The 16,418-nt window shown below is 37.9% G+C and overlaps 1 protein-coding gene across 1 annotated transcript; it reads right to left on the minus strand.

Moving 5' to 3' along the window:
- Positions 1-7,949: 7,949 nt before the first annotated feature.
- On the minus strand, positions 7,950-16,358 carry LOC149800408 (heat shock 70 kDa protein 12A-like). The gene is made up of 4 exons (XM_089960049.1): positions 15,916-16,358; positions 12,655-12,876; positions 11,535-11,709; positions 7,950-11,046 (listed from the first exon to the last, which is right to left on the minus strand). Exons 1-4 carry the CDS (start codon positions 16,336-16,338, stop codon positions 9,995-9,997), a joined length of 1,872 nt encoding a protein of 623 aa, XP_089816175.1. The 5' UTR covers positions 16,339-16,358; the 3' UTR covers positions 7,950-9,994.
- Positions 16,359-16,418: the final 60 nt, after the last annotated feature.

Here is a 16,418-nt window from a genome sequence, read left to right on the forward strand (position 1 = left end):
ACTGAACACAGACAGTCTATACACTCCAGTGGCTGTTGCGAATCCCGATGATACCGTGTATACTATGTTGGTGATATGACCGGGGGTAACTCCAGTGGGGACTTTAATCAGACTGGTTTTGTTAACGATATCAGGAATTCCACTTACGATATCTTGCTGTGTTTGTTTGATCGTATCAATGCTGGTCTTGATATCAGAAAGTTTCATGTCGATGACTGGAGGATCCCCAAAGAACTTATCCACGGCATCATCAGTTTTTGTGAAGTTTCTTCGAAGTCTTGAGAACGCGCCCACGTGAACATCATACTCTGCCCGCAACGTGGTTAGTTTACTGTCAATGGCGCTAGTGCTTGTGTGGACACTCGTGTCTACATATTGTTTGTTTGCGGCATCTTCCGGGGATGTTGGATCTCTTAAAACGGTTATTTTGTTGCCGTTCATGCTGAGTTCACCTGTCATTGTATCACCGGTCTTCGCTACACGTTCCCCTGCGGCTTTTCGTGCATCATCTCGCAGCATCGCAATTGATATCGACGAATCTCTGATTCTGCCGCTGTCAGTGAATACAACGATGTTGTCCGTGGTAGCTCCAAGGACCCTGAGAATTATGTCATTCCATTTGATATCACTGGTTTTTAGTTTTCCGTGCCGGTCCTGAAAAATAACAACCTCATCTGGGTTTATTCCGGTTAACGTTAAAAGATTACCGATTTCATCTTTGGTCGCATACTTCGATAAATCGATATCTTTTTTTTCTTCCTTTGTTCTGCTTGCTCTTCCGTAAATATCAACCATTATCAGTTATGGGGTTGTTTAAATTTACAGTATATTCATGCACGACTTTGTGAGGAGAAATCTTTGATTTCGAGATTGCATCAAGAACATTTAATACTTCACGGCCACATATCGGAGGATCGGTCAGTGTTTTTTTTTTTTAACGTTGAATACCAAACCTTTGTCGGGATGTTTTTTGTATATCGAAGAAATTCAACTGGCGGTGCTAACCCATACGAATCAAAATAGATAATTCCACGTGGATCGATCGCGTAAGCAACCCAGTGAGTTCCTGGACCATCACTGTTATCAAGATTAATAATTCCGGTTTCTGGATTATTTGGTTGTTGTGGTAATTGGTCTGGCATAAAGACGCCTCTGAAGTTCTTTATATTTAATTGTTTAACAGCATCAAGCAAATCAAAATTAGAAGCTGAAAGCTTCAACATCGGTGTGAAAACACTTTGTGTTTTTACGCTAGCGTTTTTCAGAACCGTTTTGGGTACCATGATGGCGGAGTTCCTGGGAGTCTTAGCCCTGATCCGCGAGCGGATCTTCCCTTTTTTGTATCCCTTTCCTGTGGCTTTCTTTAGTGCCATTCCAGCAGCGGTTCCAACAGCTCCTAACGCCGCGGCTTTAGCGACTGTGGGGGCAGTAGCAGCTATCAGTGCTGGTATTGCCGCGAGAAGAGGAAATACACCGCCGGTTTTAACCATATCTTTGATAGTTGCAGGAGAGAAATCAAGTTGAGTTCCAGTCGTTGCTTGCTTTGCTTTATTGAAATGTTTTAGTTGGGTTTTAGTTAATGACAGTTTGTTTGGACCGCTCATTAGCTGATCGTGTTTTAGTGTTATTTCTGTCCCACATGTGCTCGCGTTCTTCGATTGTAATTTCTTCACCTGACCAGGAGTCAGAGTGACATTAACTTGACTGTATGACATTTTATTTAATAAGAAATTGATCTAATTGTTACATATCTTTGGAAAATTACAAGTTTTCTACTGGTGCATCAGCGAATATCATTCGGCCGCCAGCACCTTCAAGCAACATTGCTTTGTCGGAAAGTATGACCGCGATTGCTCTGTAATTAGCTATAGCTCCTACGTCTCTATTCACGGTAGCCCGAAAGTGAATATCAACGACAGACTGTCTGGTTAAATCAAGATGCTCTAACGAGAAGTAATAGATTGGATAATGAGATATAAAATCCAATTGTGATATTTGCAAACCAGTATCAATATTTAGATCACGCGCTAGATATTTCGTCAATCGTTGATATGCAGGTACAACATGATTATTACCAAAATTTAACAGCATGTTCTCAGATGGTTCTTGATGTCCGTTTATTCTCAGAGAAACGTCAGTGATACCAAGTTGATCAAATATCATATGCGAACTTGTTTCATTACCAACTCGTGCAACATCCTGACGAGCAATGAAAATATGTCGCGGTGCAGAAACCTCCTGCTGTGATGCTATATGCCATGTGAATAAACCGTTATTGGTATTTTGAATACTATCTGTGGTTGTTGTAAGCCACGGTAACAACACTTTACCACCTTGATCCATAAAAGAAAGCAGTCGCTGTTCTTCAGTAATTGCCGGAGTCATTACCGGCATCCACAGTGATAGTTTTGTTATGTTTACCTTACCAGCGTCACCTAGAGGTCGCCATAGCGCATCATTGTCGTCGGCTTTTCTAACAAGCACGACCGTATGTTTTGCTCCAAAAATTACCTTTCTGACATCTCTGCAAAATCCAAAGATGTGCGACAGCGGAATGGCACATGAAAAATTTCCACGATTACCTTTTAGCATTTGTCTACGTGCAGCGAAACCTAAATTAAGTTCTGTATTAGCGCTAATAATCATGTCTTCCACATCGATATCAGCAGGATTAGGAGCAGCACGGGTTTTTGGTCGTCTAATAATAAACTGATCACTGTTAGGAAAATTAGATGCGTCCTTGGCAAACATCATTGATGGACCAGCTGATCTTGTATAATCATCAGAATATCTTGCTAGACCAATTATTGTTGTAGCAACATCGACATCCTTTTGAATTGATTCAATATTTTTTCCATCAATCATGTCGATAGCACTATCAAACAAGGCCATAATTCCGTTATTGACAAAACCGATTTTAACATTGGGTCCGTATTCTGTATCATCTGTTTTTATAATTTCACCTTCTACCTCAATAAATGCTTCAGCGGGCAGGAAATATCTACTTGTATCCTGAGCTTGCAATTCAATTCGTCCTCGTTTATTTGGTTCTCGTGCGTCATTTATTACTTTACTAACATTTGCTGGCATGTCTGCGGTGGCTGGTAATTTTACCGGCGGAGGTTTTCTACGTATCAGTCGTGCTAATCTTGATTGCCAGGAATGCTTTACTGGCAGCGCTACCAACAGCGCCAGTAGCTTTATCTTTAATAACATCAATGGCTTTCATTGATAATTGTTTTACGATCGGTATTGCTTTAGGTGCCATTCTCGCGAATAAACCCTGAACAACATCACCTAATCCGTTTCCATAAGTCATCCTGTATACGGGTACACGTGAATTTACCACCCTGACCATGACTGGTCTACGATGAGAATTGTGTACGATCATTTTATTTAATTAGTTATTTATTTAACTAGTCGTGGCGATTTTCAATCGCGGCGATTTTCAATCGCTGTCCAAGAGTTCATCAATAAGTTCTCGATAGATGTGAGTATCCATGATGCCGCCTTGAAATAATCGCTGACAGATATCAGCTGCTTCATTAATTATTTCTGGTGAGTTATTTCCAGCTCGCTTTCCTCTTAAGAGAACTTCTAACCGTGATACATCATTGATGATATTATCAGGAAAAGTAATTCCCAAACCACTGCCAGTTGCTCCTTCTTCTGTTGTCTTCTTAAATAGTCTTAAGGGCGATCTTTCTCCTCTTGCTTTTGTAAGTTGCTCCTCAGACTTTTTAAGTTCCGACATCAACTTTTGCTGCGGTGAAGAAGACTGTTGTTGTTCTATCTGTTGCAGAGGTGGAGAAAGCTGATATGAAGGCTCTTGCTGGGTTTCTAGTTGTTTCAGCGTTTCTTTATAAAGCCTCTTTACTTCTTCATCAAGGCTTCTGTATTCTAAATCAACATCTCTGGCTTGTTTTTTGTTTTTATATATGCGATATATCCATTTAATAAGATTATCATCAGTTACTTTTTCAGAACCGGGTTTTAAGATATTAGATTTATTAAATATACTAATTAATATTTTTTCAGGCATTTTTTCTATTTTAGTATCTCTAATATCTTCAATAAAACCCTCCCTAAATTTTGCAATCAGTCCAATATTTTCCTTTATTGGTTTAGACGCGAGTTCAGTACCAATTTGTCCAATACCTTCAAGTATTTCTTCGCCGACGGACGGAGGTTCAGCTGCAGCTATATCAGTTGGAAGATCTCGTAAAATCTTTTTTGTTTGTTTGGTTCTTTTTGCAATCTTTTCAGCCTGCGTGGCGGTTTGTTTTAGCACCGGAAGAATACCCGGTTTTGTTATATCACCTGGATCTCCCAATAAAGCTCTTTCAGTGACCGCCGCAGCTTTCTCAGTAGCTGTTGTAACGGGTTTAAATAATTCTTCTGCACCTGTTGCAAATTCAACTTGTGCTTGCTGCCGTGCTTGTAATTTTTGTCTTACGCTATCTCGTACAGGAAGAATTTTTTTTATTGCTTCTAGTCGCTCTCGAACTAGTCTAGCAGAATGTGCTTCTCCAATGTTGGCCATTATTGTTAATTTAAATTTTTAATTTATGGCGACGACAATCAAACCCTGCCAGGATATTTTCATGTGGACGACACAAAAACACAGATGTGATTTATGTAACTCAACGGTATACACAAATACCAAAAGTGATCAGAGATAACTGTAACGTTCTCGCGGTATTTAACGGCGTTGACGCACACACGTTACGAAATATTCATCAGACTTGGTGCAGCGGTGACATGGACATAAATAAATTCAGAAATTTCTTTACTCGTGCTCAGGCAAAACCACACGGATTTGTAACGATAAATTTACATGATCCTCGGACACGGTATCGAATTGGGTTGGATACAATTTTTAACTAGAAATCCTAGGATTAGAAATGCAAGCATTAGAAACGCTAGCGTTTCCGAAAGTGCAAGCACTTTTAGCAGCAGAGAGACTGAGCCACCGAATGTTTCGTCTAGTAGACCCTTGTATCGAGAAGTAGTTATATAGGTAGATATTTTTCATCAGATAACCCTTCTGGTCAGCGAAGAAAGCCTATTTATAGTGTTTTCTGACCAGAAGGGTTTATTTTGTGAAGACAATACTTCTATCAAGAGTGTTTTCGATAGAAGGTTCTGTTTGATGAAATAGTTGGTGGGCTCAGTCTCTCTGCTGCTTGGGATTCGTTGGATCGCATGCGTGATAACACACAAACATGTTTTATATTTTCACTCGTACATGCTTGAACCGCAACTTAAAGTCGCTGATGATTTACAAAGTGTCTTTGCTACTCGACAATGTACACTGTTTTTTTTTAACACCATCGTTGTAAACTCAGCTTGATGTACCTATATGTGGACATATCATGAAGCAATGCGTGCACAAGGGAGTTCATCAACCCCGCAAGCTTTTATTGATTTTACATTGTCACTTAGAAAGTGTGCTTAATAGTATACGAAATGTGTACTGATATTTGTGGGCGTGAAGTCTCAGCCACTCCTCACGATGCTGATATTGAATTGACCAAGCTGATTTGATCATGGTTACCAGATGACTTCTTGATAACGTCTACTAGGGTGAGCTCGAGAAATAAAATCGAAGCGGAACAAGAGATCTACGAGATTAAATCATCAAAAGGATGGCACTAATGATGAAATACAATGAGTATGTGTGATTGTACACGCTATTTGCGGAATTGCCGTGGCAAACACGTGTATTTTCAGATCTCACGGCGGCACTAAGCAGTCTGAATACGATTACCTAGTTGTACTCGATGGTTATTAAGGATTAGTGATTATCACGGCTGACTTCTACACCGTGTTGGAGGAAACGGAAAACCAGAAACGAATCTTGGCACAGATACTGAACCGTAGCATTAACAACGCTGATTTACACGAAGTGGAAGCTGCGTAAATATTCGACAATGTACTGATACTTTCATCTATAGGGTTATATTCGTATGACTCCGGTCTTTGGAAACATAATCAAGTAGTATGATTATAGCGGTTTGTTTGCTTACTGATGAGGTTGAAGTATACTACCCCTCATGACTATCCTCTGGCATGAGCGCCTTATGTTAACTTTATTTTGCGGGTCGCAGATGGGCTGGCATGCGCTATCGTGTGACTGGGGACACAGTCAGAGGGGCTGGCACGCACTATCGTGTGATGTGTCGACAAAGTCATAGGGCTGGCATGCAATATCGTGTGATATGGAGACAAAGTCATTGGGACGGTAGAAGGCGTTGATCTAGATTAGTAATAAAAATCGAAAATCTCTGTTATCATATTACTGTATGCGAGAACGTTTGCCAGTAGCCTCCCTTGGGTCGATGGTTCTTCCCAGTTTCTTCCTCCACCAAACTGGCCTATAGTGGCTGCTACGTATAGCTTATCATATGCTGAAAAATGTCGTTAAACCCCACAAAAACGAAACAAAATCTGATTGGCTGCATGATAGATTATTTATATCACATGAGGTATTTATGAGAAACATAAGCATGCTTCTAATATATGTTGACCTAGTAATTACCAGAAAAATGAAAACTTTTGTTCGCCAACATTTCTTCTAAAAAAGAAAGAAACCGCAATTTATCCGGACCACATCAGCTCTTTCTGCGATTGAATTAAGCTGAAAATTCAGATGTTCTTGAGACCGCAGAGAAGTAATATTTTCCATCTGACCAAACATACTTACTTTTTCCCATAATGTGCTGCAATCATTAGTCTAGTTCTCTACTTTAAATACGTTCTGTTACAATTTTTACATACTACGTTACGAAACTGACTAATCGGAGACATTGCCTTTACTAGTTACAGGCCGATGATATTAGATTACCAGTTAGGACTGGCACCAGCGAATGATCTGTTTAAGTAATAAATTCAAGCAGAATGTACTTGCCAATTTCTGGGAGACACAAATATACATCAGCTGTATATCGGTAAAGTAATTTACAAAAAAATATATATTTTTTTCACCGGAAATTTCTTCTCATAAAAAGCTGATCGGAACATTGCTCGGCCATTTCCGCCAGACAAAAAACCATGGCAGGTTTAGGAATACCCATCAATTTTATGTGTTTAGTGATTCGCTTATGGCAGAACGCATTCCATTGTTCCTACTGTGGTTTTTTCTCCTTCCGCTGCCATATTGTTACATGTAAACGAAAATAGTTCAGAATATAATTCTCAATAGCGAAGAATTAGTTTTATTTCACGACCTGACGGAAATGGACGAGTGATGTTCAGATCGAAAAGAAACCGCACTAAAGTTGTAAATGTATATTACTGACCGGGCACGTAAGACTGAAAAAACAAAACAAGACAACAAAAAAAAAACAAAAAAAAAAACCAAACAATAGTTCCATGCATTCGCAATTTCTCGGTCAATCATTGTTTCGTTAGTAACCGAGATGGTCTGAATGGTAGCTATCGGTATATGTTTGAGGTACGATCTGTAGGAGTGACCTCGAAGTTGCCAATGATGATAGACCTGCTGTGACGTTTTGCAACGTGGCAGCACAGTTATTGGGTCCTACGTGTTCTTCTGAAGAGCACTCAATAAATGCTTGACAAGGTCCAATAAGTGGAACATTTACAGGAACATCCCAACGCAATTACTTTACATTGACAGATACAGGTTATATATATTCCATCGCTATGTAGATTAACGGCACGTGTCGTGACATGTTGTGTATTTCAGACTCTTTGTGACTTTCTTTTCTTCTGATGTATTTACTTTAGAATGACAAATTAACGTGTATTCATTTTAGACATTCAAACATCGGCAACGAGAGTCTAAAGATAATTTCAGGAAAACGGAATTTGGTTGGATATTACTGGCTTTACAAGAATAAGCACTGAAAATCTGTAAGAGGTTGATTTGTTGAATGAATTTTGGAAAATATGAGTGGTTAAAATGTAGAAGACAATAACATCTGTACATGAACCTCATACTGTATTTTCAAATTGTCAATAAATATTGTATACAAAATTAACACACTTGACATTTTGAATTCTGACTATGATGTAAGCATGTAAGGATAGTGCATACAGTAAAAAATAGACATTGATACAATCAGACTGACAATTAGATGAATAATACACGGCGTAATATCTAGTCGAATATGTCCCAATTAACCAGAAAGCAAGTATTAATAACTCACCGAACACGACATGATCTGAAAGCTTAGTAATAAAGCTCACTGAATACGACATATTTTACCAATACAGTGGAGGATATATTTTACTGACCACACGTCTTTTGGGACAAAAACACAATATCTATATTTAGGAGCAAATAAGTGTCCTTCAAAGAATTTAAGATTATTTTTTTATATCTGTTCATGTCAGTTTCTTTCAATAGATCACTGAAATATTATTTACGAAAATTACCAGCAAGATGTACACTGATAAACTATATATAAAGTTATTTAAACTGATGCAATAAATATTAGTTAATGAAAACAGTGCAGAAGTAAAAAATATTTTTATCAATACTGCCTGTATTACATGAAAATAATCCAAATTCACAACGCGCCAACATAACAAAAATTTGGGGAAAATGTTATGTGGTTTTCATTTGTTGCAAATGCATTGAAAGGTAAAGACAATCACAAAACTCATGTAAATTGCAAGTAAGTCAGTGTATGTTTCCTGTATTGTTTTGATGGTAGGGTCAGAAGTCATTACTTGTATATCTGTCTCACCAATACTGGCTCACGGTTTACTGCTCTGCCCTTGTTTTCCGTGAGATCTTGAATTTCCACAATAAGGGATCAGCATTTTACCAAGCATTCTTTATCATTCTACTTCAAATTTCGTATGCATGATTTGTGAAAGTTTGATATATGCCTAATACCTTTCTGTTTGTTATTACTGGTGTGTACATTTTTTAATGCACAATTACCTCCCCTGCTTCCGCCCGGGACTGGAAAATGTCTTTGCATCGAGTCATTCCGTCTGACACCTTTAACAGATCCTAACGATGATCTCCCTTAATTAAATTACAGATATCACCCGACTCCATGCATGAACCGAAATACTGTTTGACATACGGAGTCTGGATCTCACCTCAATGCGACGACTCTTCCAACATCGTTGAGACAGTTCTTCTCGAGTCAGTACAGTTACCTTATCTCTGAACTGTGATGAATTTTGTAAGTTAGATTCCGCGAATCCCCCAACAAAGATTATTTCGGTCATCTTCGAAACTAAATAAAAAACTTCAAAAGAAGCAATATGTTAAATGAGCGGGTAAGTTGTACTAGACTATCTCATCTGTACATCAATGACAGGTTATACTTTTGAAAATGGCATTAAATGTGGTATGCAAAATTAGCAAAATAGTTTGCGGCTTTAAAGACATGATGAAGGCATACATGGTTGTACATACGGTTTGAAACAGTTTCTCTCTCTAGAAAACAGAATTAATATAGTTGGAAGTATAAACGAGCAATACATTGCAAGGCGTCAGGCTGAGCTTCGACTATATTACCACGGATGAATTCAATCTCACTAAATTTTATACCAGCTACTACTACAGAGGAGGATATATTTGTATTGACCACGTATGGTTCTGGAAAATCCACAAGGCAGACATTATAGGAGTAACTTACTTTCCTTCACATAGTTTAGGGTATACAAGTTTACATTTACTTATTTTATTGCTTTAAATTACCCAAACGTTTACAACCGATAAAGTGTACATGAAATGGTTATATGTTGGTGGAGTGAACAGTAGTAATAAAGATAATAACGACAGTGGAGCAGTCAAACACACTTCCTGTCGATACAAATGTATTATACATGAGACAAATCCGCAAAAACGTGACTTCCGCCTCACATTCGCAAAAGTGACAGCGATGAAATATGCGGTCAATGCTATGATTTGATTAAGTTCTTACTGCATTTACAAATAAGTCCATCGAAACAAACCCCCAAAAATGCCCAAGAAATAATATTTAAAAATAAGGGACACAAAATTCTAGATGGCAAGGAAGTCAATGTACGTCTCCCGTTTAGTATTGCTTGTGTGGTCAAAAGCCGTTACTTTTATTTCTGTTCCACCGAAAACTACTTCAAGGTCTACTGCTCTCTCTTTATCTCCCGTTAGATCTGGCATTTCTACGACAAGGCATCCGCATTTTTCCACGCCTTCCTCATCAATGTACTTTACATTTCTTTTGGTTGATTTGTAAAACTCAAAGATAATACCCTTTTGGTTTGTTATTATTGGTGTGTACGACTCACGCCAAATTTCGTTATGCCCAATTACCTCCCCTGCCTCTGCCCATGGCTGGAAAATGTTCTTGCATAGAGTCATTCCGTCTGATATCACTTTTAGATCCTCTCTGTGTTCCCCGTCATTGAATGGCAGATAAGATCCGACTCCATAAGTGAAGCGACAAATCCTTTGGCATATGGAGCTTGGATCTCGCCCAAACGCGACGGCTCCTCGAACTACCGTGAGACTTGGTTCTTCTGGAATCAGTACAGTTACCTTTTCACTGAACCGTGTTTTGATGGATTTTTGTAGCCGTGGAGACTCCGCAAATCCTCCTACTAAGAATATGTAGTTCATATCCTTCAGTTTTGATTTATGTAGCAACGAATTAATGTGGTCATTGATCTGATTCAAACAGTCCACGAAAAGCTCCTGTACAAGTGACGAAGATAGGACAAGCTTCCCCGATGAGAATTTGATTCCAGCATTGTGTTCTTGTGAAAAATTCTGAATACAATCCTTTGCAGATCTACCCAAATGCTTAAAATTGCAGAAATTATAAGGCAACGACACTCTGATAGTTTCGCTCTCGCCACGTTTCTTGACCTCAAAATCTTGAAGCAACTCAACGAAGTCTTTAGGGTACTCATTTCTGAACGTTGTAATGAAGTCCTCACCAAAGATCTTGTACATGAGATTGACAAACTGTTGGTCAACGATGGTTCCTCCCCAAGCTCCTCCTGTTGCTCGGTAAAGCTCTCGGATCTTACCGTCCTTCCGAACCTTGTGAGCAACAATGTCGATCGTACCACCTGTATTGAGATAGCATAAATGCCAGTGTAAAATGGTAACATCTCTGGTTCTATTGCATTTTTGAAGGAATTATTTTGTTCGAAATTATGAGATTCATGGCTAGCTAATGAACGCAATGATGGCTTTGCATAATTTTCATTCTACTGCAAGTAAGTAAAAAATGTGTCGATATTAAACTCAAGTGAATTTTGTTAGAGTGTCTTTGAATCGACATAAGTACTTCCTGGAACGTCTAATCGACAAAATGTACATTATGTAGTTTTTGCAAAATATACTATTCTGAAAGCAGTGAATTTCAATAGCCATCTCTTTGGAAAAATTCTTTCAGGGCTAAAATTTCTCAACAGCTTGGTACGTTATGCTACAACGGTAAGTAAAGCAATTTTTACACAGCTAATAGTTATGTGAAAAGTGTCAGGATGTCGGGGACATGTTTTGTTTTAATCAGAATACATGTATTGCTTGCATAAAGAGTTTATCATATTACCTCCCGCATCGACCACGAGATATTTTGTTCCAGGTTCAAATTTTGGCTTCATTCCAGAATCTTCATCGTAGCCGAGAAAGGTGTTGGCCGGAAGTGTCCGGCAGTAGAGCGAAGCAGCTTCCGGTTCCAATGCTATTACAAGACGGTTACTGTGAACATCGTCTATCAATCCACCCTTAAAAATAAGTGCATTGCAAATAAAAATTAGCCCATGAAAAATATGGCAATGTTGTCCAATATAAAAAGTATTTTTTGGAAAGACGGTAAATATATGTAGCTTCCAAGTTTAAGACTAAAGTAAAACTCACAACCGATTTCAGTTCAGAGATACGCGTGAAAAATTTCAAATGTGAATGTGTGCTTCAAACTTTTCAACAACAATTGGAATGTCAATATGGTGATATGCTGTAATAATCATGGAATGCACTTTATGAAAAGTACCAGCCTAACTACATAAAAACAATCAATAATGCGTTGCTTTAGACATTGTACATTAGTTGTTTGCAGCTATTTTGGTCAGGCAGCTATTTGTTTTTTATTTTCGATTAGGGACTATATGTGTATAATATCATAACAACAGACACTTCCATTCGATGCAATCATTTGAGATTAGTGTCCTAATTGGGATTGAAATATGAATCAAAATGCAACAATATAAGTTGTTTTTATTCAACTTATTAGGTCCATAATAATCAAACTTATCTAAGCAGCAGGCTGTTAGGACCAAAACGTTTGATCGATTTATAGAAAAAAACAAGTATTTGGAAGTTTAATGGCTTTACTGGAAACAAAATGTGTGGCTGGTCTTCAAATGGTGACCTGATTACAAGGGGCCCGGTTTAGAAATGTTTTACTGTATACTGAGAAAAGCCCATGTCATGATGTGGGTAAGCATGCTTTATATGTAGATTTTTTACGGGGCCCATAAAAATATAAAACATTTATCCCATGTGTCTAAATATTACTTCTATTAATGCCGTGAATAAGAACGATTTGTTGAAGGGCATTGAAAATTATCATGTTTATCAGGCAAAATTATTTGACTGACATTTGTAACGGCAAGAGTACGAGTCGGATTGATAAGATTGGACTGTAAAAGGTAAATAATGCTTCGTCCTACCCTGTAAGCAACCTCTCTCATGAACTGCTTTGCGTTCTCATCCCATATAGCCGGTACTGTGAGAACCCATCTGATGGACTGAGGATCGGGCTCGTACTCAAGGTTGTTACCCAAAGCCCTCAGCATGTGCCACTTAATGTAGGTCAAGGACTTGGAAAACACCTCTACTGCCAACATCTGCTTGCCCTTTGCGTCCTCCAACAATATGTCAGTGTTCAGTTCCTATAATACAGTTTAATTTCTTAGTGAGTAGCTTCTAACAAAATACCCCTGCTGATTTAGCGCTAGACCTTATTTTTAAACGCTGTTGAATAATGCAGAATCGTTTGATGAAGATATGACATACACTTGTGATTTCTTGAACAAAAAGCACCCCTCCCAACAGAATCGTGTTCGGACTCTGCTTTTAATGTAGTTTAAAATGCCAAAATGCTATCAGGAAATGATGAACACTGTGACCCACATACTGGACACACAGTCACTTCAACACTTCAAGATTCATCCACACTGCCACTTACGTGACACTACTGGAAATAACTTTGAGGACACTTGATGAAAGGACAACGGAGTTAGAGCTGGAACATGATTATTTGCAAACCCTGGAAGGCAGGTCACAGCACCAAAGTTGTTGTCTTGTTTGTTGTTGTTGTTTTGTTTTTTTGTTTTTTTTTTTGTTTTTTTTTTGACGCGACGTACATCGATTTCAAGATGCGCTCACGCTGAAATTTTGGTGACATAAGTTGGAAGACATTAAATTCAGAGCCGAACATGATTTATTTTTCTTTGCATTGTTAAATCAACCACAAAATATTGGTCACATCTTCTTCAAAAGATTCAACACCGTGGGCAGATCGGAAGGGGACAGAGAAGCCATGCCTGCGTAGCCCGTGGATCACACCAACAAAAAATGAGCGTGAACCAACCCTTATTGCGTATCGACCAGTCACATACATAAAACACACAGTTTCAATAAAATCCTAGAACGAGTGTATGAGAAAAGATCGATGACGAGTACAATTCTCAAAATACCAGCCTTGTGACAACATTTCAAGAAATTTCTGCCATGATGGGCCAGATGAAAACGGTAAAACCTTGAGGCGCATCTGCACCAATCACACACAAGGTTGACAATATTTTATTACAATCCTTCAAGTAGTGTGGCTCTAGAAGTAATAACAAACGTTGTCAAGGACAGACAGATAATGAAACATGCACACTGACTCACGGGAGCAACAACAATATTTCCACTCTTTGCAGGAGTGATGCGAAAATGAATTACTACAATTAATTCGTCGTACTTATATATATATATATATATATATATATATATATATATATATATATATATATATATATATATATATATATATATATATATATATATATATCGTGAGAGAGATTCTGACCCCATTATAAAAGCTGTCATTACTAAGTTCTTTTTAATAATTTGCTTGTCTAATTTTGTGTCAGTTTATATTCATTGCTAACAAACCATTGATCGTTGCGTTTCAATTATAGACGTAGACTAAATAGTTTTATCCTGCATCCATTTAGTAAAACTTCAAACAGGAATTTTTCAATCTTAACTGAAACAGGAATTTTTTCTATCTTGAAACACCTAAAGGCTATTGCCTGCCACATTTTACAGTAAGTTTAATCCATGGTACACAGATCTATATAAATTGTACCCATGGTACACAGATCTATATAAATTGTACCCATGGTACACAAATCTATATAAATTGTACCCATGGTACACAGATCTATATAAGTTGTACCCTTGGTATGTAGATCTATATAAATTTTATCCTTGGTATGTAAATGTATATAAATTTTACCCATGGTACGAATATTTACATAAGCGATGCCACGTATATCTAGATTAATTTTACCATTGTAAGTAAATCTGTATAAATTGAACTTTTGTTAATATGCGCACTTATATAATTTTGTTCCAGACACGACCAGCGTTTCCACCTTTCTACCATTCATTAACGGATTGCATCCATTGTGGGTCGGAAGCTTGACAAGCACCGAGCACAACTGCAGCTCATTGATGAAATCCTTTGAATGCCTAGCAACCACTGTTGCTAATGCTTGTTGCAGAATAATATGGTTTGGAGAAGGAAAATGGAATTTATTTTATTGCTGGTCTTATTGATAGTATCAATATGGTGTTCACTTGTACATCGATTTGTTAGTTGCGTGTATATGTTTATGTTATCTAATTTCATGGTGTTTGTTTTTTTGTAATCATATCATTATATGTTTTTATGTTATTAGTTTTGTCTAATGTTGCAAAGCGCTTATAACTTCTAAAGATTAGGCGCTATACAAAGTTCTCATTATTATTATTATTATTATTATCTCAAAAGCACTGGGTGCTAACAGTTACTAGTTCTGAGTATAATTGACATACAAAGCGGATTAGATGGCAGTTGTTGAAAGTTTCGATATTATATTATTAAAATGTCTTCATGGCTGCATTGTCTATGACAAGCATTTACAAAAAGTAAAAATTACATCAGTCTCACATGCAAGTTTGCGAATAAATAATATTGTGCTTAATGCACAATCAGTGTTTTAGCAATGCTGCCGTAAGATATAACATCTTCCAAATTACAATATACTTGGGGGCTAGGCGCGGGGGGGGGGGGGGGGGGGCATTACGCACACACCCCTCGAATTTGCATGTGCTGTAAAATTGCTGTAGCCTATATACGAAATTAACAAGCCCGTCAACTTTTGCCCCCCCCAAAAAAAAAAAAAAAAAAAAAAATTGAAATGACATCCCTGCTAATACTATCTCTCCTCTCTAATCAGTTATTCAGCCCGAGCCACAGCGCGTTGATATTTGCATGAATCAAGTTTTGCCCCCCCCCCCTTGAAAAAAGTTGAAATAACGTCCCTGGAACGAATCTGTTAAAGGTTTCAGCTAACTGAGTATAAATTAGTTTTCATTTATTCTGGAGACAGATTGTGCTGATCTTGTTGTTTTTCTTGCAACAGAATAGATGTGTTTGCATGTATTATACTCTTATTGGCACGCTAGCACATTACTGGCTATCTAATACCAATTAAAATTTAACTTTTTAAAATGTAATGATAAAATATTGCAAAATGACGCAGCATACCTTTTTTAAGATAAATAAATACTTACAAAATAAATGTAAACATACAGTACTTCAAAACCCTGAAAGACAACAATAGGTGTTTAACTGTTATTAAGAAATTTAAAAAATATTGAACATGAAATATTACCTTATTATCATAAAGCTTCATTTTGAATCGATCAAAGTAGTAATAGGTATCAGCATCCTCCTCTGCAAGGTCATTGTACTTGGATACTGCCTCGAAGCCGAAGGAGTCGAATTCCCCATCCGGTTTCAACAGTAGGCAGGTAGGGGTCTTGTGCAGAAGGAATCCCTGGGTCTGTCCCCAGTTCTTGTTAGTGTAGATTTTGTCCGGATTGGAGGAAAAGGAATAAGCATACCCACTGAAAGTGGTTCCAAAATCAATTGCAGATACAATTTTGAATGACATCGTATCGTCTGTATGCAAAGCATCTTCTGCCATGGAATCTTGTACTGGTACCGATGTCTCCATTGAAGGCAGTGTGTCAGATGTGAAACCTGTCGCAGAATCTGGCGCATCTGTTGGGATGCGACTTGTATCATCTGCCATACTGTTTAGCAACTCGTACTCTCTTTGTCCCCAAAGTGACTGGATACCATGGCGTGTCTTGCAAGAAAAATCAATATTGC

This window comes from Sinohyriopsis cumingii, chromosome 5 (genome assembly GCF_028554795.1).
Source record: "Sinohyriopsis cumingii isolate HCF-2022 chromosome 5, ASM2855479v2, whole genome shotgun sequence".
Classification (NCBI taxonomy): Eukaryota; Metazoa; Mollusca; class Bivalvia; order Unionida; family Unionidae; genus Sinohyriopsis; species Sinohyriopsis cumingii.

Coding starts and splice junctions, on each gene's coding strand:
- LOC149800408 (XM_089960049.1), bottom strand. CDS start 16,338: ATGGCAGATGATACAAGTCGCATCCCAACAGATGCGCCAGATTCTGCG. Junction 12,877..15,915: donor TGAAGCTTTATGATAATAAG/GTAATATTTCAT, acceptor ACTGTATTATAG/GAACTGAACACTGACATATT. Junction 11,710..12,654: donor TGAGAGAGGTTGCTTACAGG/GTAGGACGAAGC, acceptor CTTATTTTTAAG/GGTGGATTGATAGACGATGT.